Source organism: Macrobrachium nipponense, chromosome 21, assembly GCF_015104395.2.
Source record: "Macrobrachium nipponense isolate FS-2020 chromosome 21, ASM1510439v2, whole genome shotgun sequence".
Classification (NCBI taxonomy): domain Eukaryota; kingdom Metazoa; phylum Arthropoda; class Malacostraca; order Decapoda; family Palaemonidae; genus Macrobrachium; species Macrobrachium nipponense.
In genome coordinates this window covers 20,640,677-20,663,747 of record NC_087212.1, presented here as the reverse complement: position 1 = coordinate 20,663,747, position 23,071 = coordinate 20,640,677, and the positions used below count along the sequence as shown (strand labels likewise).

The window sequence follows — 23,071 nt, the reverse complement described above, 5'->3', positions numbered from 1 at the left end:
CTGCGTGTGCCGCGAATTTTGAAATTCTGTCGGACTTCAGAGAATACAGCTATATATATATCTGTCAGGTAAGTTTCATGAACAAACTGTTTTTTTAAATAATGTTCTTAAAAATAACAAACTGAAAGAGCCCAGTCAATAGTGCAATATGAATAAAGAGGTTTTGATGTAAAAAAAAAAACCCTATTTTTGGTAGTCACTGTTGAGTCCTGTAGGAGTTACCCTTCCATGGTGTGCCAGAGCTTCATGATGACTAGACTTAGTAACAGAAATACCTTTTAGTCTGGTCTTGTAGCCAGGTACTATTGTGTCGTAATGATAAATGATATGACATGAAGTATGAAATTTTTATAGTAAAACTTGTGCTAGCGCTAGTTCCGGTTACAGTGTTGTTAGAATGCCCTGCCCACTATCAGGGAGTATATGTAGGTAACAACCTGGCAGTGCTTCAATTCCTTTAAAAAACCGTCACAACCCAACCATTAAAAAGGAACTGGTGGGCACTCTAGCCACAAATGTCCCTCCAGAATTCCCAACAAATATCAAACCTTATTCAAGGCAAAAATAAGTAAAGGGAAGTTAGATTCCCTATACCTCCTCTCCCAACACCATACCAACCACTGAAATCGGTCCTAAAGTATTACAGTTCTCGAATACCGTTCCTACATCCTTATGGTAGTGTGAGGCAAATACTGATTTACACTTCCAGAAGGTTGCTGGCACAATTTTGTTCCATGACATGTTATGTCTAAATGCGAGGGATGTAGCCACCGCTCTCACTTCATGAGCTTTGACTTTCAAAGAGACCCAAATTTTCCTCTTGAATTTTAGCATGTGCTTCTGAAATTACGTCTCTCAGGAAAAATGATAAAGCGTTCTTGGATAGCAGGCGAGACGGATTCCTGACCGAACACCAAAGGAGGTCTGACCCCTCTAACCTTCTCTGTTCTTCGTAGGTAATATTTCAAGGCTTTGACTGGGCATAGCCACCTTTCTTCTTCATTTGGTCCTAGAATATCCATCAAATTCTTAATAGTGAACACTTGCGGCCACGGATTCGATGGGTCCTCATTTTTTGCCAGATAACCCAAAGAGAAGGAACACACTGCGTCTCCCTATGAAAAGCCGACCCTTTTATCTATTGCTCAGATTTCGCTAACCCGCTTTGCTGTGGCTATAGCCACTAAGAAAATGGTTTCCCTTGTAAGGTCCCTGAGAGAGGAAGACTGAATGGGTTCAAAAGGTCCTAAAATCCACTTCAATACTACGTCTAAATTCCATGAAATGGTATCATATCTTATTGGTTTTGCGATGTCCATAGATTTAATTAGGTCACTTAAATCTTGGTTTGAAGACACATCCAGTCCTCTATGCTTAAAGACTCTATAGCCTTTGATTGTAGACGCCACAACTTCCTAGATTTTCACAAGTAAAGAAGGAAGCCAGCAATTTGACTTACAGTGGTTTCGGAAGAGGACACGTTCATTCTGATACACCCACTCTCTGAAGGTTGACCACTTATATCGATATAATTTTCCAGATGTAGAGCGTCTGCATTGGGCAGTAGCCTTTAAATCTGCTTTCGAAAAACCTTTTGATCTGATGAGGCACTAGACAGTCTGCATCCTGTCAGAGTCCGAGCGGACAACCCTAGATGAAACTTCTGAAAGTGGGGTTGTTTGAGAAGACTGTTTTTGAGGTAGTAGCCTGGGAAAGTCGAATAAGCTCTGTATCAAGTCTGGGAACCACTCTTTCCCTGGCCAAAAGGAGGCCAGCAGAGTCACTATTACATTCTGGTGAGACTAATTTGTTTAGGACCTCCCGGATCATTCCGAAAGGTGGGAAGGGATAGACGTCCACTCCTGTCCAATCTTGCAGCATTGCATCCATCTTCCAAGCAAGAGGGTCCAGAACCAGTAAACAGAACCTTGGAAGTCTGTGATTCTTTGAAGTTGCAAAGAAGTCTACTGAAGGACGACCCCATAGTTTCCAAAGGTCCTCGAATACTCTTTGGTCTAAAGTCCATTCTATCGGGAGGATCTGATTCTGTCGGCTCAATCTGTCCGCTCGGACATTAATTTTCCGATTCTTGTCTGTCCACATCAGCAGTTCCTGAGCCACTTGAAAAAGGGAAAAAGAATGTGTTCCCCCCTTGTTTCTTGACATATGACAGAGCCGTTGAATTGTCAGAATGTAGTTACCGTTTCCCCTCTCACCAGCGGAGAAAAAGCTTGCAGACCAAGAAACATCAATCTAAATTCTTTTACACTGATGTATGCACTTCTGAACTCCTTCGGCCAAGTCCCGATACTTCCTTGTTCCCTAGATGGGCTCCCCAATCTAGGTTTGAGGCATCAGAATACAAGTCTAGGTCTGGGTTCAACAGAAGGAGAGACTTCCCTTCTTGAAGTCTTTCTTCTGACGACCACCATAGAATGACCTTCTTGATTTCTGCTGTTATTGGGAACACAAAAGTGTCTTGAGCCATTTTCCTGCTCCAATTTGCTTTGAGAAAAAACTGAAGTGACCTTATGTGGAGTCTCCCCAGTTTCACAAACTTTTCGACCGAGGCTAGCGTTCCCAAGAGGCTCATCCATTGAGCCGCTGAGCATTCCATAAGAAATCATCTTATGCAAAGGAGACAAGAATTTATCCTTTTGGGAGAGAGAAAACCCGAAAATTCTGAGCATCTAGAATCATTCCCAAAAATAAATCTGTTGACTGGAAATGATCTGAGATTTCTGTATGTTCATCAATATGTTCACTCCTAACAGATGAAGCCACTTCACCAGTGGGGCCAGAATTCGAGTAAAGACCTGCAGAGCAGTCAACAGGCCGAAGCATAATGCTCAAAATTGGTGAACCTTTCCTTGAAAAACAAACCAGAAAAACTTTCTGGAATCCGGATGAATAGGGATGTGGAAATACGCATCCTTCATGTTCAGGAACACCATTCAGTCTCCTTAATGTATGGAGGACATGATCGACTGACTGGTCTCCATGTGGAATTTCGTTTTGAGAACTAATTGATTCAACGCCCTCATGTCTAAAACTGGTCTCCAACCCCCCAATGTTTTGGGGACACGAAGAGTCTGCTGTAAAACCCTTCCAAACTTATATCTTCCACTACTTCTACTGCCCTCTTGAAAAGCAGTGACTCTACCTCTTGGGAAAGAGCCACAAACTTTTCTGAATTCACCAAGTAGGCCAGTAATGTTATGGGCAAACTGAATAAAGGTAGGCTTTCTTTGAAGAGAATGATATAACCCTGCTGTAAGACCTTGACTACCCAAGGTTCTGCTCCTCTCAAACTCCATTCCCTCCAAAAAAGGCCCAACCTGGCTCCTACAGGCATGCGAAGGACACACTCCTCACTTCTGATTTGCTGTCTTGTAAGTTGTTTTGTTGATAGACCTGGTTGGAGGTTGTAAGTTAGTACGTTGTCTTTGCTAGCCTCTCTGTCTCGCTCCACGAAATTCTAGGCTCTGGAGATGGGAGAAAGATCTATTGGTATTAACTTGACATTCCCTCGTCCGCTTCGACGATTGCGCCAACAGATCATTCGTAGATTTATTCTGCATAGAAGAAAATGAATTCTTCTGGATAAAGGTGCTTCTTGTCGAATGGGGCAAAAAGCAAGGCCGACTTCTGTGTCTTGGTTACCCCTTTAGTAGTAAAGGAGCACCAAAGATCCCTATTCTTCAAGATGCAAAAATAAGAGCGATACCAATTCTACTGATCCATCTCTAACAGCCTTGTCTGCGCAAGACAAAACACCTACCAAACACCTTCCGTCATCGTCAGGCCATCTTCCACCTTCCTGGCTAATGCCCCGATTGTCCAGTCTAAGAACCTATAGACTTCTAATACCTTAAAAATGCTCTCAGTATGGTGATCCACTTCCGCTGATGAGAGCATAACTTTGGCTGAAGAAAAAGCTGATTGTCTAGCAGTCGATGAGGCCTGAGAAATCTCCCTGGGAAAAGGCAAAAGTTCCCAGGGAAGGAGATTCTCTGTTGTCATAATAACGGTGACTCTTCTTAATCAGCTTGGCAAGAGGTGCGGCGAAAGACGCTTTACCCCAGGTTGTCATAGCAGTCGATGAGGCCTGAGAAATCTCCCTGGGGAAAGGCAAAAGTTCCCAGGGATGGAGATTCTCTGTTGTCATAATAACGGTGACTCTTCTTAATCAGCTTGGCAGGAGGTGCGGCAAAAGACATTTACCCCAGGTTGTCTGAAGCAGGTTTCCTCACAAGGAAAGTCAAAACCGGTGCTGCTGGGGTCGCAGGCGAGACAAAATCTGGGAAGTTGTCCAGAAAGTACTTCAACAATGTCGAATAGGCAGACGAAGAATTTGAGTCGTTCCTCCTCTTCCTCATCCGAAGAGATAGGCGATAACCGTTTCTTCTGCTTGCGAAGGGGTAGGAGCCTTCTGCAACGACGACATGATATCATCCAATTGTCGTTTCAGGGGAGTGAGTCAAGGATATGACTGAGAGTGGGGTGAAACCGGTTTTGACTCAGCTGACAAGGGAGGCGGGTGCCTCTTAGCTGGTGTCGATCGTTCGGCTAAACGCGATCATCGCATCGTAACTGGGGAATTGTGACCTGGAGTCCTAGGTAAATCTAGGACAAGTTTGGATCTAGAGACCGACAAAACTCGCTCCGCAAAACATAATGTCGCTCCATACCTGAAAAGGTATGGAGCGACAGGGATTGGGAAGCCGAACAAGCAGGTGGTGATACTGTGTAGCTACACAAAGTTTGAGGACTCAATATGTCCTCTTCCTTTTTCTTAGGAGGAGGGGGAAACTTATCTACATCCTACAACTGTCTCTTGAGAGGGTGCGACACATCTTGAAATCACCCAGGACGACTCTTGCTGGTAGTCAAGCTGTCTGAATCTGATGACAGATCATGTACATCAAATGAGACACCTTTCCAACAGCACTCTTGTCGATACCTGGGAATTGCCAGCAGGTTCGACTGTGGGGGTGACTGCCCGGGGGCAAACCTCACCGGCCTCCCTTCAACCTCCAGTATGTCTTCTCCCTGGTGCGGGGGAGCGGGACAGTGACCTTCGTCTAGGAGCACCAGCGGGCCAGACAGCCACCTCCCCTACACAGGGGAATCAACAGGAATTACAGGTGAAGCAATCAAGCTATCTTCTACCAATTCGGCAGCATGAATATTCTCTAAACTCTACCTATTCTCTGCCCTAACAGCTGCTTTCCTCTCCTGTCCTTTTCCATTTTGTCCTGATGGGACCTATTGATTTTCCATTTCTTTTCATCCCAATCACGACATTCAGCACAAGTATTCTCTTTCTTGCACTCTTGGCCTCTGCATTTACTACACCTGGGATGTGAATCATAACAAGATTTTGCTAACCTGGTCTTACAACCATCTACATAAAACCTAACACTAGTAGTGCTAGAATCTGACATACTAAAAATGCGCTAATGCGAAAAACAACCCAGAGTACTTCACCGAGAACTCAGAAGTCATCAATAATCCGTTGGAAAAAAGGCTGCCAAAAACCATTGATGTTGAACAAAGGCCAGCAGAAAACAAAATGAAGCTTTCTGACAGGTTCTTACCTACATATACTCCCTGAAAGTGGGCAGAGCTTTCTAACCACACCAAAAGCTCTTAGCTATATAATCACTGGCTAAGTCCCATATACAAAAATAATGGACACAAAGACTCGACAAGAGGGCATTTTATCTCAACTTCAGGAAGGCTGAACCCCGTTTTCCAATGTCAAAACCTGCAGAAGTGATGATTATGCATGCGCTGACCATCTTGTTTATGACCGGGCCAGTAAAAGACCAGGAGCCATTACTCTCTGTTGGTCAATGCAGGATGATTCCTTGCCCAAATCCCACGGGAGGGTTTTGAGGACTTAACAGCAACTACCAAAAACAGGTTTTTCCTATGTCAAAACCTGTCTTTTTTTAAAGTGTAGTCACTCGTATTGTCCTCAAGGAGCTTTACAAAGAAACCGATAGGTGATGAAAGGCTTGAGCTCTCAAATTTTAATTCCAACGACCCAAAAACATTTCTGGTCTGAGTTCAAGCGACAAGTTTCAAAGCCCCATTTTTTATTCTTAATACCCTAAAGTTTCTGTAACAAAAAACAAGAAACTAAACATAAACTCAGGTTTTTGCAGTGAAGTTCTGCTGTGAATAACCTAAGCATCCTGGGTATGGTTGAAATACTATTGTCAAGCCTTCCCAAGTGATAGTCAGCATATCCACCTGTTAAGAAGGGGCCTGGTTTTCTGCTGTAGCGCCTATGGGGTCAGGACTATCTATACCACCTACTGATATGCTGTGCACTCGCATTTGAGCTCATGGCAGTAAATGTTCTAAGAATACCGACCCTGATGACAACCCAGTACAATCGGAGACGTCTTTGAAAGAGACATTTCTGAAGAAGGCCAACGCTGTAATTAGTTTCCTAATAACATGCTACGTAGGATATGACTGTGGGTTTGCCTTTTTTATCTTCTTCTTTCCCACTGTAATCCCTACATTAAGGGGTTGGTTGCCTGATGCACCTTCCCAACTGCCTTCTATCAAAGGCATCATCCTCCATCAAACCTCTTCTCTCCATATCTTCCTTCACTTTATCTCTCCATCTAATTTTGTCTCCCTCTCAATCTTCTTCCTCTAACAGGTTCCTCCCAAGCCCTTTTCACTCTCTCCTCGTCACCCATCCTCGACACATAAACCATACCATCTCAATCGTGACACTCTTATCACCTCTGTAATATTTACTAAGCCTGCCCTTCTTATTTCATCATTTTCCAATCTCTCAAACAGTGATATTTCCATAATCCACCTCAGCATTCTCATCTCTGTTCTCTCAAGCTTTACTTCCTCTTTTCTTATTAGAGCCCATGTTTCTGCTCCATAAATTAACATTGGTCTTATCATTGTGTTATTTATCTTGACATTTAGCTTGATTGGCATTTTTTTTATCATATACCACTACAGATAACTCTCTCCACTTCCCCAATGCAGCTTTTATCCTACTGTCAACTTCAGCCTCAAATCCTCCCTCTTTGCTCACTACACTATAAAAAATAACAATTTGTCGGAAATTGTATTTTTCCTAACTATACAAACCTGAGGTCCTTTACATATAGTCCCACCTCATGCCACCCCTCACTCTGCGTTTCCTGGGCCTAAAGCAAAGTGACTCCTCTCCTCGCAGTCGAGCTTACTGCTAACTGCCGGACAAGTAGTTAACTACCAAACCCCCTTGTTCGAAGCTTACGACCGGTTCAGCTGCCACTAAGTATCTTCCTATTGTTAAAGGACCTCAGGTTTGTATAGTTAGGAAAAATACAATTTCCGACAAATTGTTATTTGTTCCGATACGTAATACAAACCCTCGGTCCTTTAACAATAGGAAGACTCACTTATTAGTGGGTGGAATTTGAGTCTTATGAACAGACTGGTGTTCGTCCTACCTTGGATTCCCTCCCTGGTCGTAAGAGCAGAGGGAGGGATCCTAGCCTCTGTCCAGCTGATCGGGGTGTGTACCGCAGGATCAGTGGTCAGACTTCTGGACCAGATTTATAAGAGGGAGACAAGCGTACCTCTTATAAATAGCAAAAAGCAAGAACTAGTTCCTACTTCAAGAGCCAAGGTAAAGTTATGGGTTTGTCTCTTGTTGGCTTCCACTCCCCCCCTTGTTGGGGAGTGGTGGATAAACACTTCTATCCCTGCTGAAAGGGATAGAATGGGGCTCGGTTGTGTAGCTTACCTGCATCGGCCTCCTGTTCAGCATAGTGACGACCGCGGCCCTCTGCCCACAGGTAGAGGAGAAGAACGAAGGAGGAAGAAAAGCCAGTTACACTCTCTTTCACTCGTCCATTCATGCAGTCACACAAGGATGCGATGCTGTTATGCCCGCTCGGGTGCTGAGTAGACTACACAACTTGTTGAGCAGCTACCACGGGTCCCAAGGAAAAAGTGTCCAAGGACCTGTGGGTGATATCCCGAAGGTAGAATGAAGTGAAGGTGGTCTGGTTAGCACAAACCCCTGCCTTCAGAACCTGCGCCACGGAGAAGTTCTTGCGGAATGCAAGGGTTGGAACCAATACCTCTGACTTCATGGGCTCTCAGACAAAGGGTAAGGGTGTTGTCATTGCCAGCTGTCTCGTACGCCCTCCTGATCACCTCACGCAGCCAGAAAGAAAGAGTTCTTGGAAACTTCTTTCTTGGTAACCCAGGTGCTAACGAAGAGGCGTCGACACTCAGGCCTGAGGTGCCGAGTTCTCTTTAGATAGTGCCGTAGCGCCCTCACAGGACAAAGCAGCATCTCATCCGCATCATTATCGGTGAAATCCTTCAGGGAGGGGATCGTGAAGGACTCGAACCGGTCATCAGGGACCGAAGGATTCTGAGTCTTCGCTACAAAGTTCGGGACGAAAACGAGCGTCACGGATCCCCATCCCCTGGAATGTTTGACATCGAAGGAAAGACCATGAAGTTCCCCTACTCTCTTCGCCGATGCCAGGGCCAGCAAGAAGAGGGTCTTGAGGGTCAGATCCCTGTCTGATGACTCTTGGAGTGGCTCGAAGGGTCTGCGAGTCAAACTCCTAAGGACAAGAGTCACATCCCACCCTGGGGGCCTGAGTTCCCTGGGTGGGCAAGACCTCTCGAAGGTCTTCATCAGGAGGGAGATCTCGAAAGAAGAGGAGATATCCACACCTCGCAGTTTAAGGACTAGGGCCAGGGCGGCTATGTAGCCCTTAACTGCAGAGACGGAGAGGAGCTTCTCTCGGCGAAGGAAGACGAGGAAATCCGGTACCTGCTGAAGAGTGGCTCTGAGAGGAGCGAGACCCCGTCCACGACACCAACCACAGAAGACGGACCACTTCCCCTGGTAGACAGCTGCAGAGGACTGTCTGAGGTATCCGGCCTTCTCTGTTGCTGCACTGTGAGAAAAGCCTCTCGCTCACAAGAGATGGTGGATAGCAGCCAGCCGTGAAGACACAGGGACTCAACGGACCGGTGGTACCGTTCTACGTGTGGCTGGCACAGGAGGTTATGCCAGGGGGGAATTTCTCTCAGCGCTTCGGCAAGCAGAGCCAGCAGGTTCGGATACCAAACGGCCTGAGGTCGTTTGGGCGCCACCAGGATCATCCGAAGGTTTGCAGTGATCAGAGCCCTGCTGATCACTTTGTGAATTGGAGTTTTCTGGTGTGCCGGGTGGCGAACAGATCCACGACTGGGCGCCCCCACAGGTTGAAGAGCCTTTCCACCACGTCCGGATGAAGGGACAATTCGGTTCCTATCACCTGATCCCGACGGCTGAGCTTGTCAGCTACCACATTCCTCTTGCCTGGAATGTAGCGGGCTGACAGCTCTACTGAGTGTGCCACGGCCCACTCGTGCACCTGCAACGTCAACTGGTGCAGCGGGAGGGACACTAGGCCCCCCTGCTTGTTGACGTACGCCACTACCGTGGTGTTGTCGCACATCAACACCACCGAGTGTCCCAACAGACGGTCCCGGAACTCTTGGAGAGCGAGGAACGCTGCCCTGAGCTCCAGGACGTTGATGTGAAGGTGCTTGTCGCGATGGTCCCACAAACCTGCAGTCAGCAACTCCTCCAGGTGTGCGCCCCATCCCTCGGTTGATGCGTCCGAGAAGAGCAGCATCTCCGGGGGGGAGTGAGAAGAGTCACTCCTCTTACGAGGTTCCCGTCGTCCAGCCACCAGGCTAAGTCCTGCCTCACCTTCTCCGTGAGAGACTCGGGGAAGAGGGGAGGGTCCCTTGCCTGTGACCAACACTCCTTTAGTCTCCACTGAAGAGACCGCAGGTGAAGACGCCCGTGAGGGACTAGCAACTCGAGAGACGACAGGTGGCCGATCACGACTTGCCACTGCTGAGCTGGTTGCTCCTGTAGAGACAGGAACTGTCTTGCTGCCTCCCTGAACCTGCTGATCCGTGAATCTGCGGGGAAGACTCGCCCTACTACCATGTCGATCAGCATGCCCAGGTACTTCATCCTCTGCTTGGGTTCGAGCTCTGACTTCTCGTAATTCACTAAGATTCCCAGATCGCGGCAGAATTCGAGGAGTCGATCTCTGTCCTGCAGCAATTGTGAGCGGGAGCTCGCCAGGACTAACCAATCGTCGAGATACCTCAAGAGACATATCCCTACCGAGTGGGCCCAAGCCGACACCAGTGTGAACACTCGCGTGAACACGTGGGGCGGTTGAGAGACTGGAACAAAGTGCCCTGAATTGGTACACCGTCCTGTCGAGGATGAAGCGGAGGTACTTCCTGGAGGATTGATGGATGGGTATCTGGAAATACGCGTCCTTCAGATCCACAGAAAGCATGAAGTCGTCCTCCCTGATGGAATCGAGCACTGAACGTGCTGTTTCCATCGTGAACCGAGTCTGGCGAACGAATTGGTTCAAGGGAAAGAGATCTATCACCAGGCGCCAGCCCCCCGAGGACTTCTCCACTATGACGAGGCGGCTGTAGAAGCCCGGCGACTGATCCTGTACGATCTCCACAGCATGCAGATGGACCAGGTTGGAGGTGAGGGGTGGCCAAGACTCGAAGGGTAGTAGATATCCCTCCCGAAGGAAGTTTACTATCCAGGTCTCTGCACCGTAGCACTGCCATGTTGCCCAATGGCTCGACAGGCAGCCCCCCACTTCCAGCAGCAAGTGAGGGGGAACGCCATCCTTAGCATTTCCCACCTCTCTTCGACTTCTTATTCCCAGCTCCCCCTTGTGAGAAGGAGGGCTGGGAGGAGGGCTGGTGACGGTCACTCCTTGAAGAAGTTGAAGGCAGAGTCTTTCCTCTGGGCTTTGATGATGCAATCGTCTTGGCCACAGAGGAAGCGCTAACCAAACTCTTGGGCTTGGCCGCAGTAGCTCGAGGCTGCCCAGACGCCTTCGAAACTGCCTGGTGTACTAAACGGTCACTCTTGTCAGTGGGCCGTCTTTCCACCGCAGTGTCCACAATCTCTCCTGGGAAGAGAGAGGAGGAACTTCGCACCGGTCCATTGCGAAGACCCAGAGCCGCCTCACGCCCGGCCGCCCTGGTCACTCAGGTGAGAACAGCATCTATACGCCGGAGAACCAGGTTGGCCCACAGGTTAGCCGTCTGGTGGGCCAGGTAGGCGATGGCCCTACCCCCAGACTGGCACGGTCTCAAGAAAGCCGGGTCCCCTTCAGGAGTGATGTTCCCCAAGGAGGCCGCGGTTTTCGACACTGTGAGGGACCACAGGTCGAGCAAAGAGACTGCTTGGAATGCTGCCATTGCACTTGATTCCAAGGCAAGGGCCTCCTGCTGCGAGAACCAAAGGTTCTCCAACAGGAGCTGCGGCAGAGACAACGCTGGAGTTAGCCTGGCTAGCTCCGGGTTAACCTGTCTGGGCGGCAGAGGGTCCTCCGAAGGCATGTAGAAGCGCCTCTGTCGCAGTAGAGGTGGAGGAAGGAGCTTAGCAGACCTACCGGACCGAAACGAACCCTCCTGTTCGGAGACGAGAGCGTCCACTTGGCCTAGTATGCTGTCAGTCAAGGCTGATTGCAGCAGACACACCGCCGTCCTGGGTTCCTTCTTAGGTCCCCGAGCGTCAGAAGAGCTGCTGCTGGTCCCCCTCTCTGCCTGGTCCCGGTAGGAGCGGCAGTCAGGGGACCTGCAGAGTCCGCTGTCGCGGTGGGAGCGAGGCCTGTCCTCACAGCGCGTCATGCCGCATGGACCAGCCAAGGCTGGTTCAGGCGACCGAGGGGACCGCTTCCTCGCCTCAGCCCACAAGCGGTCTGGGACCGTCGCGTCAACCCTGGGTACCAGTGCGTCGCTGCGAGAGCGATCGCTGGTCTGGTGAGAGTCGCCTGAGCCACCCCCGCCAGTCTTCCGCCCCGTGCCTGGATCCTGGCGCCGAGGGGACACAGATGCCTGGGTCTTGGCTGTCCGGTCACCCGCAGGTGACCATACACTCGGTGATTCTCGCGAACAAGAGGCCGAGACAGTACCTGGCGCCTAGGCAGAACCTCTGGCGCCAGGTGAGAAGGTGCAGGTGTTAGCTGACACTCCTCCGGTCCCTGTCTTCTTCTTCCTTGCGGAAGGAGAGACGGGCCCCGTTCCCGAAGGAACAGGAGGACCGACGGAAGTCCGTAGGACGGACCCTTAGAGGTCTCAGCATGAGACTTCTTAGTGGGGGAGGAGGCAACCTTCTTCTTCTTCGGCTGTGGGGCCTTAGAAGTTGAAGGGGAAGCGGCGGCAACGAACAACGACGAAGACGATGATGAAGACGAAGACGACATCTTCCTCCTCTTCCTCTTCCTCAGCACCACCGTCAGGTCTTCCATCCAGGACGGAGCCGGGGCAGTTGCCAAAGCAACAGGGCCCAACTGCACCTGTCCAGAAGGACCTGGGATGGGAGTAGCAACACCACGGGCAGGAACGAAGGCGGCAGGAACTGGTACCAGGGCTGGAGCGGCAGCATACTCAGGAACAGGAGGCGGGTCAGGAACCGGCAGCATCCTCTGCACAGGAGGCAGGTCTAGAGGAGAGCTCTTGGGAACCGGGAGTCCAGGGCTGCAGCAGGATCGGCAAACCCAGGTGGCGGCGTAGCAGCGGGCATCGAAACCTCCGGCAGCGGTGCCTGCACAGCGGCTGTCGGGGTCAACGTGGCTACGTGCTGAGTGTATACTAGGTGTGGCGGAGCAGCGTAGCCCGGCGTGGACACCGTCGTGGTGGTTGGCCTGTGCGTTACCAGCATGGTCCCTCTCGCCAGGTGACTCAGCAACCCCTGGACCGTCGGTGTCCCTTGCAACCCCAGCGAGTACCAGGCCCGTCCGAGATCGTCCCCCATGGCCAGCAAGTCTGAGGAAGGAAAAGTCGGGTAGATTAGTGGGGGGGTGTCTCTCTCCTTGCGGGGGGAGGGGGGGGGGGGGGAAGCAGTTCCCAGCCCAAGCGAATGGAGGACCCCGAGTATAACTGGATGTCGGGGTATCTCGCCCCCTCCTCCACGCTCGACTGATCGAGAGAGGAGAGGGAGCGAGAAACCTCCCCGAAGGAGAAGGAGCCATACAAGGGAGCTGAGATGGAGGGAGAAAAGAGGAAGACGCGTCCATAATCAAGGGCGTAGCCAGAGAATCCTCTGACGACTCCTGGCCGGCTTGCGCGGCTTCTTCCTCCCCCCATAGCGCTCCCACTGCTTCTCCGACCAAAAAATACAAGTATTACATGTCTCGGTGCAAGAGCATTCTCGCCCTCTACACCAAGTACAAAAATCATGAGGATCAACCTCTATGGATGAGCGAAAGGCCCCACACTTATGGCCCCAAACACCAGGGCACAATCTGCAGTTGATGGGGGGGCGAGGGGGTTTCTCCGGATCTTGTTGTTCCATATCCATAACAAAATGAATACAAAAAAGACACGCACTTACTTTTATACTTACAAAAGCACACAAGTAAAAGGAAAAGCGAAAAAGTCTTCACGCAGTGAAGCAAACTAAGCATACGACAGAAGCGGGCAGAGAGACGAAGAGCAGCACGTCCATCCACTAGCATGGCCGAAAGCAAAGTGACTCCTCTCCTTGCAGTCGAGCTTACTGCTAACTGCCGGACAAGTAGTTAACTACCGAACCCCATTGTTTGAAGCTTACGACCGGTTTAGCTGCCGCTAAGTACCTTCCTATTGTTAAAGGACCGAAGGTTTGTATTACGTATCGGAACAAAGGCAAATTCATACAATTACAAGTAAAAATGGAACATAACACAATATGGTAACAGCTGATAAAAATGCTATTATATAAAAATACATTAATGATGATAAAACCATGGTAAGCAGTAAGTAAACACAAAGACTACCAACCTACCAAATTATGTTGTTTATAAGAGAGAGAAAAGAAGAGGTTCAGTTTTTTAAGTGTATTTATACAATATATTTTGTTACAAATATGGGAAAATAAGGTAGTTAATAGCTTTTCGCATATAGTCTTTAATTTAAAGAGTGATGTTTATTGTTCAGAAGTTTATGGGATCCAGTATGACCTCTAATCCAGTAGCCTTGGGACCTGGACACTGCTGGACCATGGAAATCATCCCTAAAAAACCCTCTATGTAAACACAGTCTTGCCAGCTCATTCCACATATATATTGCTGTTATCAAAAGTAGTAAAAATCTTGCTAATAATCACTGTCATTCATTAGGTTCAGTTCCTTTTGAAAAATTCTGGCCTGCTCCATAAACATGTCCCTGGAAATGCTTACACCTTTGCTACATCAGAGCTTAAACCCCTTCATAAGTGCTCTGTCTAATTCTGATCTCCTGATACCTTTCAATGTTTTCTGGCACTTCAAATTCTTTTGACTTTTGTTTTCAGCAAAAAACCTGAAAAACCAGACAAGAAATAATGGATGGAACTAGAACTGAAGAGATACAACACATCTCATTGTAGGAACTTCACATACATACATGCTATGTGACACATGGAATAAACTGCCACAAGTTATAAACAGCAACAGCGTGGAAGAGTTCAAAAGAAACCTAGACAAAGTAAAACCTGTTCCTATAGATAAGCGAGCACATGACATCTCGGATGGAATAATAAGTCCTTGTAACTTATCCTCTCTCTCTCTCTCTCTCTCTTTCCTGCTAAGATAGTTGCTTCAGTTACATTTCCCAGCATTTTTGACACCTTATATTTCACCCCTTCTCAACCCCCCCCCCCCCACCTATTAAGGCTGAACTTGGACTTAAAGGGCATCAAGAATGTCATTATTCATCTCTGCAACCTCAAAAACTATGGATTAGACACTAATATCTGTCATTCTTTACATTTTATTTTTCACCCTTTCTCACCAAGCCCCCCTTCCTATCACTGCTGAACTTTGAATTAAAGGGCATCATTCATCTATGCGAACTCATTTCGGTTACTTTTATGTCACCGCATCCCCTTTGGTGCCAGTGATGTCTTACCCCATAAATCTATTCTTTCCCGATAGTAATTCATATGCATATGTAATACTGCAGCCCTTCCCACCCTTACCCCCTTTGGTGCTAGTGATGTCTTACCCCTACAGTATTCTTTTCTTGGTAGTAAGTCATATGTATACCAAGTTTGGTTGAAATTGCTCCTCAATGTATTCCAGAGTTGTGCTGGAATACACACACATACATACAACCACTTTTATATACTACAGGCAGTCCCCCGGTTATTGACAGGGGTTCTGTTCCGATGGCTTGACGATAAGAAAAAATCACTAATAACTGAATATCGATGATCGGCACTTATTGGCGGCACCGATAACCAGTTTGGAGCCTCTGTTAGGTATGTACCAGCACTAATACTCTATCATGAGTGCCGATAACTGGAAATCAGCATATTTTGGTGCTGAAAATAGCTGATTTTTGGCACTAAATAAGTGCCATAAAACTGGATCACCAATAACCAGGGACTGCCTGTGTATAGATTTTTTAGTTTTGCACAATGTTACTATTGGAAATAAACTAAGCTTGTGTATTTATGAAGCAAGATCCAATTCCAAAATCCAAAAATTCAGAAAACTCATATGACATGTGGTGCAGCCCTCAGAGGCACTCAAGAACTAATGGCAGCTGATTGCAAAAAGTGCTGGATCATAGGAGTTGCCAGATCATGTTATGCTAGATTAAAGAAGTCAAGATTATATTCATAAGGTGAAGTGAGTAAGGGTACAGAGTTGCCGTTTTACACCAGTATTGTAATGGAGTTGAATATATCATAAGAAACGTCAAAATTATGCTTACTTCTTTTTCTTTTTCTTGTCAACTGTTATATTGGAGAAATCTTCTGTGGGTGGAGAATTCTTCAAAGTCACTTTCTGAATCACCAAAGGTACTTTAATCCCAACAAGATGTTTCATTACGTCTTCCCAATCACTGCCTTTTCTACTGATCTCATATCCTTCAAAAGAAAATATACATTGTGATCCATAAAAATTTATGAAGATAACATATGCATTATTAAAACAATAAAAATGAAGTAATAGTGATAATATACCTTGACCTAAAATAGAATCTGGTAAGAAAACTAGTACAATGGTCCCCCTATTCGCAGGGGATCATACCAGACCCCGCCGAATAGCTCAAAACCGCGAACAGTTAGAACTCCCCTCTAAAAATGCTTATATCTGCCTATCTTGAAAGTTCAAATACCAAATGTATACCTTAAATAACAGCCTACATCAAATTTACCTAAGTTATTATCTTATTACTCTATTAATCTTTGAGATTATATTATTAATATTTCAAAATCATCTTAAACATTAGTAACCTTAAAGATAAATGTATGTACCTCTAACACTTCAGCCAAATGAGAGAGAGAGAGAGAGAGAGAGAGAGAGAGAGAGAGAGAGAGAGAGAGAGAGAGAGAGAGAGAGAGAGAGAGAGAGAGAGAGAGAGAGGTCCTTATTTAAGAGTGAAATGGAAAGATTATTGTATTTATTTAAAATACTATCACATGAATTTCGTAATTACAATTTTATTATTATTATTATTATTTGAAAATATTAATAACCTTATTACATATATGTACCATAAAAATTATCTCATCTGAGAGAGGGAGAGAGAGAGAGAGAGAGAGAGAGAGAGAGAGAGAGAGAGAGAGAGAGAGAGAGAGAGAGAGAGAGAGAGAGGTGTCCTTATTTAAGAGTGAAACGGAAAGATTATTGTATTTCTTTAAAATACTATCACATGAATTTTGTGATTACAATTTTATTATTATTATTTATTATTATTATTATTATTTGAAAATATTAATAACCTTATTACATATATGTACCATAAAAATTATCTCATCAGAGAGAGAGAGAGAGAGAGAGAGAGAGAGAATCATCAATATCATTGACAAATTAGGTGGCAACATTCCCCTCCTGTCACATTACTTGACATATTTGACAGTTCTGGACTTTGTGAACTTCTCTGGAGTTAGAGAGATGATGGAAATAATTTTTATTTGTAATTACAGTTACACCAGCAAGTGCAAAAATACTGCATCACATGCAAACTCCTCTCTCTCAAATGGAAACTGTTGGTGCAAGATTGTCAAAAATATGAAGGCATTCCAACAGAATTGAACCTGATCAGAGAAAAGGTCATGTCCCTTTATTTAGCCATAAGGCAATCAGAAGATAAGGGAGGTCTGCAGAATCTAAAGCCAGCAAAGGTTGGTTTGATAACATCTGGAGGACAAGACTACAGAAATTACAATTGCAGGAGAAACAGCTTCTGTCTACCAAGTGACACCCTAAAGCAAATGTTAAGAAGAGCAAAAATATTTACTTGGAGCAGATATTCAATGCCGATGAAAAAATGCTGCAGACTACTCAAGCACCAGGTTTATGATCAAGGCAACCCTGATTTTAAAGCTGCTAATCCACAAGCTTGAAAGGAAAAGATAGCTTTTAACTGCCAGTCTTTTGTATGCATAACAAGAGGGTAAGGAGTACCAGAATACTTCCTAAAGAAATTTCATGAGTACTTTGTCAAGGAAGTCAAAAGATACCAGGGCAGCAAGGGACTGCCTTTTAAGGTGGTATGGATTGTTATTGGACAATGCCCCAGATCACCCATAATTCCATAACTTCCACACCAAAGATATTGAAGTTATCTATCTGACCCCAACATAACATCTCTGATCCAACTTCTAAATTAGAGTAATATGAATGTTTAAGGCTTTATTACAAACAACAAAAGTGATATTTTTACAATATAATGAGATTTGATGTATATATGTACTACCAAGTACAGGCAGTTCCCGGTTATCAGCGGGGTACTGATAAGTGAAACCCGCCATTAACCGAAACTTGGTGACTTATGAAGCTTCTGGTGCCAAGTTCAGTTAATGGCACCTCTGTTAGCTATGTTATGGTGCCATAACTCTATCATCAGCACTTTTATGGCACTGATAACCAAAACTCGGTCTGTTTTCGCGCCATAAAAACCGGACCGCCATTAACCAGGTCCGCCGATAACCAGGGACTGCCTGTAATTAAATGGCTAAGAAGTTCTAGTACCAGCAGCTACAATTTGAAAATGGCAGTAACAATTCTTTTGTCTTTTAGTGTAGGCAGGTTCCCCGCCCACTACCGGGGTAGAATGTAAACAACACAGCAACCGAATTCAATTTATTTATGCCTTGTCATCCATGAGAGGGGAGGTGGGTGAGCTCCCATTCTGTAATGATTTGTTCAGTATAGAAAAAATCTCATTTTATTATAAAAAAAATAAATAATTTTTATGTAAGAAACTTACCAAGTAATAACATAGCTGATTCCCACATTGCTAGGAGGTGGGATTCATGGGTGAAAACTATTGCACAGTATTAATGGTAATAAAATACAAATAGAAAAATTGCTAACATTAACATAAGGTTTGTTGTTGCCTTACCAGTTAAGAGAGCTATTGCAGGAAATTACTACCTCTGGCGCAGCTCATCTCAACTTGTAGAAGTGTTTCCTCAGACCAAGGGTCACCTACTACATTGTGGGAGCCTTACAGTGAGGACTTCTCCAAGAGCTAGTGAAGTACAGACCTTGCCCCTGTCCTGGGCACAGTACCATCAAAAATCACGAAAGCCAGAATACCAAAACCACCTACACCAATAACTTAAAAAACACCACCACCCTACCAACGATTCTGGGGGGTATCCAGGACCAACTAGCCCCAGACTCCACTAAGACCCAACACCAGATTCAAGGTGAATAGTAAGGTATAAATAATAACTTAATGTTTCCTTCCCCAGAACCATGCCAGCCACCACGAACAGACCCAAGGTACTCCAGTATTAAAAATATTCTCGATTTCACATCCAGACAGTCCCCAGTTATCGGCAGGGATTCCATTCTCAGTAGGGTAATGATAAGCAAAAACCACCATTAACCCATAACGCCTATTGGACGTATTATACGTCGACTAAAATTGTCTGTCGGGTGCTAATTGGACGTACGGTACGTAGACTACAAAATGTTTTTTTAAATATTCGCGGAAAAATAGCTAAAGGCCTAATTTGCAAAAAATTTGAAATCACGCGCCTTGAGGGATGCTGGGAGTTCACGGATCAAGGTGTTTTGTTTACAAGCATAGCCCAGGCACACAATGCTTTTTAGAGCGAGAAGAAAGAAATTCGCACGTCATGTGCGAATTTCTTTCTTCTCACACTAAAAAGAACCAGCGCCGCATCACAGAAATTTTTTTGTCATAATTTTTGCACCGTTTTATATTAGCCATTACATAGAATTTTATATATGAAAATTTGCGCAATTTTATGTAGAATACAACAAAAAACAACCCATGGTTGTAGCTTTTATCAGTTTTGAAATATTTTCATACAAATCACGATAAGTGCCAAAATTTCAAACATCTGTCAACTCTGACTCGACCGAAATGGTCGAAAAACGCAATTGTAAGGTGAAACTCTTACATTCTAGTAATATTCAATCATTTGCCTTCATTTTGGAACAAATTGGAAGTCTCCAGCACAAAATTTCGATTTATGGTGAATTTTTGAAAAACACCTCTTCCTTACGTCCGCGCGCGGTAACTTGGGCGAAAATCTCAAAAATTCTTTCATCAGTTTGTCGTAATGTTTGCACCATTATATATTAGAAGTTACATAAAGTTTTATATATAAAAATGTGTGCAATTTTATGTAGAATACAACAAAAACACAACCCATGGTTGTAGCTTTCATCAGTTTTGAAATATTTTCATATAAATAACGATAAGTGCCAAAATTTCAACCTTCGGTCAACTTTGACTCGACCGAATTGGTTGAAAAACGCAATTGTAAGCTAAAACTCTTACATTCTAGTAATATTCAATCATTTACCTTCATTTTGCAACATATTGGAAGTCTAGCCCAATATTTCAATTTATGGTGAATCTTTAAAAAAAACTTTTTCCTTACGTCCGTGCACAGTAACTCTGCCGAAAATCTCAGAAATTCTTTCCTCACTTTGTCGTAATTTTTGCACAATTTTATATTAGCCATTACATAAAGTTTTATATATGAAAATGTGCGCAATTTCATATAGAATATAACAACAAACAACCCATGGCTGTAGCTTTTATCAGTTTCAAAATATTTTTATATAAATCACGACAAGTGCCAAAATTTCAACCTTCGGTCAACTTTGACTCGATTGAAATGGTTGAAAAATGCAATTGTAAGCTAAACCCTTACATTCTAGTAATATTCAATCATTTACCTTCATTTTGCAACATATTGGAAGTCTCTAGCCCAATATTTCAATTTATGGTGAATCTTTAAAAAAAACTTTTTCCTTACGTCTGTGCACAGTAACTCTGCCGAAAATCTCAGAAATTCTTTCGTCAGCTTGTCGTAATGTTTGCACCATTTTATATTAGCCGTTACATAAAGTTTTATATATGAAAATGTGCGCAATTTCATGTAAAATACAATAAAAACTAATTCATGGTTATAGCTTTTATCATTTTTGAAATATTTTCATATATATCACGATATAGAAAAAATTCGTCCTTCGGTCAACTTTAACTTGACCAAAATGGTCGAAAACTGTAATTGTAAGCTAAAACACTTACAGTCTAGTAATATTCAATCAATTACCTTTATTTTGCAACAAACGGGAAGTCTCTAGCACAATATTTTGATTTATGGTGAATTTTTAACAAACATTTTTTTACGTCCGCTCGTTACAAATTCATGCATCATTTTGTGATAATATTTTCTCTGTGTTGCTTTGATCGTTTTACAATTTTTTATATACCAAACTCATTGCAATTTAGTGTACAATACAACAAAAAAAATCAACTCATTAGCTTTAACCGTTTTGCTCACAGCGCAATTTGTATACAATTATATATATGAAATATTTTTTAGTGCCGTCATATATTCCAACATTTATATATGATAATGATATTTTTTTCATTTCTGATGGTTGCATAGTTACTAACCTCCAGGCAATGAAATAAAGGAGCCAAAAATGAACTCTTAATTTTAAAAACTAAGTCTGCTGTGATTTTTTGAAAAAACTTTTTTTCCGCTTCGGCGCTAACTCCCGAACGCCGCCGGCATACAAGAGACACTTTGGGAAATAGCAACTCGGCGTTTAAGGGTTAACCGAAACTTGGTGATTTATGGCGGTTATGGCACCGATATCTGGTAAATGTAACCATAACTCAATTATTAGTCCCTTATGGCACCAATAACTGGAACTCAGCATGTTTTGGCACCATAATTTGCCTATTTTATGGCGCTATAAAACCGTATCACCATTAACCCAGTCCACCGATAACCAGGGACTGCCTGTGCATAGTGGGTCGCAAAGACCAACTTACATTTCCAATATATTGATTGGATAATGGAAGTTAAAGAAAGATTATAGTGCAAGAAGGCCAGATATGTAGCCACTGCCCTAATCTCATGTGCCTTACCTTTATACCAGGTATCACTTCTTTTACTTGCGAATGGGCATCACAAATGAGATCTCTCAGGAAAAACGAGAGAGCATCCTTGGAGAGAGGATGAGAGGGGTCCTTTACAGAACACCATAAGTTAATGGAAGTGTTGAGAAATTTAAAATCTCTATTTTTTTCTGAACCACTGTAGTTTTGGTTTTCAGAAAAATTTATGATTTTGGAGCATTTAAGTACATACCAAAATATCTGAAGGATTTCAGACTGTCATTGTAATTTATGTCTTTTTAAGTATTTTGTATATTCATGAATGAAAGTTTTCATTTTCTCATCTGTAAAGGATATGCAATTACTTCGATACTCTCTCTATTAGTAACTACTGTATTTCAAACAAGACATTATCCCTTTCTGTCAGTGTAATGGTTACACATGTACTTCCCTCTATGCTTCTTTGAAAGGAAGGTGGGAGACATTCCAGAGCTCTGGCTGTGAAAGGGAGAGTATCATTGTTCCATGTTCCTTTGGGTCCAGTCTTCACAGCATATATATGCCTTAAGTGTATTCCAAGACCCAGTGGAATCTACCAGAAGAACTTTGTTACCTTCAGTTTAGTTTTAGTGTTAACTCTTCATTTGTGCTCGTTTGTGATTCTCTGTTAATGTTACCATAACCGTAGTTTGTGTAATTTTGATTCACTCATAATTTAATGTAGTAATTTGTCTTGATTTAGTTGATTGTGATTCAGTTTGTTTATTCATTAGTTTGTCTCAATTTATTTTAGTTTATCAGTGTTAAATGTTCCTTACTTGTTTGTATTAAATGATTTAATTATTATATACCAATTGATTCTGAGACCCCCTTTTTTTCTGTGAATCAGTTAAGGCTGGCACCTAATCAGGTACATATGTCCCGCCCAAGGTAATCTGAAATAGATCATGTTAAATCTCCCTCAACTAAGGGTGTCCAAGGTTTTACTGTTCAGAGAGGGAGGAACAGGCTGATAAAACTCAACCTGTTGTATAGTCTGTGAATAACGAGTAATAATTTTCCATAGTAAGCCCCTCTAAGTTTTCGATCCTGCAAAGGTAGAACTTGAGCTCTCTCACCAGGCAAAGAGACCTCTCCTCTTTATCCAGACCCATAATGTCAGACAAGTTCTTAATTGTAAAAGACAAAAGCCAAGATTTAGCATGATTCTCGTTTTTAGCCAGAAATCCCAGAGTATATAAAACTAGGGCATTCATGTTGGAGAACCCAACCCTTTTATTTAATTACCCTCCTGGCAGAGGCCAAGCTATCAGGAAAAGGGTCTTCCTGGTTAGATTATTAAAACAGCAAGAAGCCAGGGGTTCGAATGGAGGGCCAGACATGCATTTTATGACTACGTCCAGATTCCAGAAAATTTGTTGAGTTTCCTTACATTTGCATATATCGAAAGACTTAATAAAGTCTGTTAAGTCTTGAGTTGAAGAAAAGTCTAGACCCTTCTGTTAAGTCTTGATTAGAAGACAAGTCTAGACCCCTCTGTTAAGTCTTGATTAGAAGACAAGTCTAGATCCCTATGTCTGAATACAGAGATTAACAAGGCCCTGTACCCTTTAATGGTGGAAGAAGATAATCCTCTCAACTTCCTTAGGTA

General features: G+C 44.1%; 1 protein-coding gene across 1 annotated transcript in view; it reads right to left on the bottom strand.

The window, feature by feature from the left end:
- LOC135197829 (U3 small nucleolar RNA-associated protein 6 homolog) overlaps window positions 1-23,071 on the bottom strand; it is a 277,323-nt gene that overhangs the window by 57,886 nt on the left and 196,366 nt on the right. Inside the window, exon 13 of the mRNA XM_064224974.1 lies at window positions 15,784-15,940. Coding sequence (XP_064081044.1) covers window positions 15,784-15,940 — 157 coding nt within the window. The remainder of the gene's footprint in view (window positions 1-15,783; window positions 15,941-23,071) is intronic.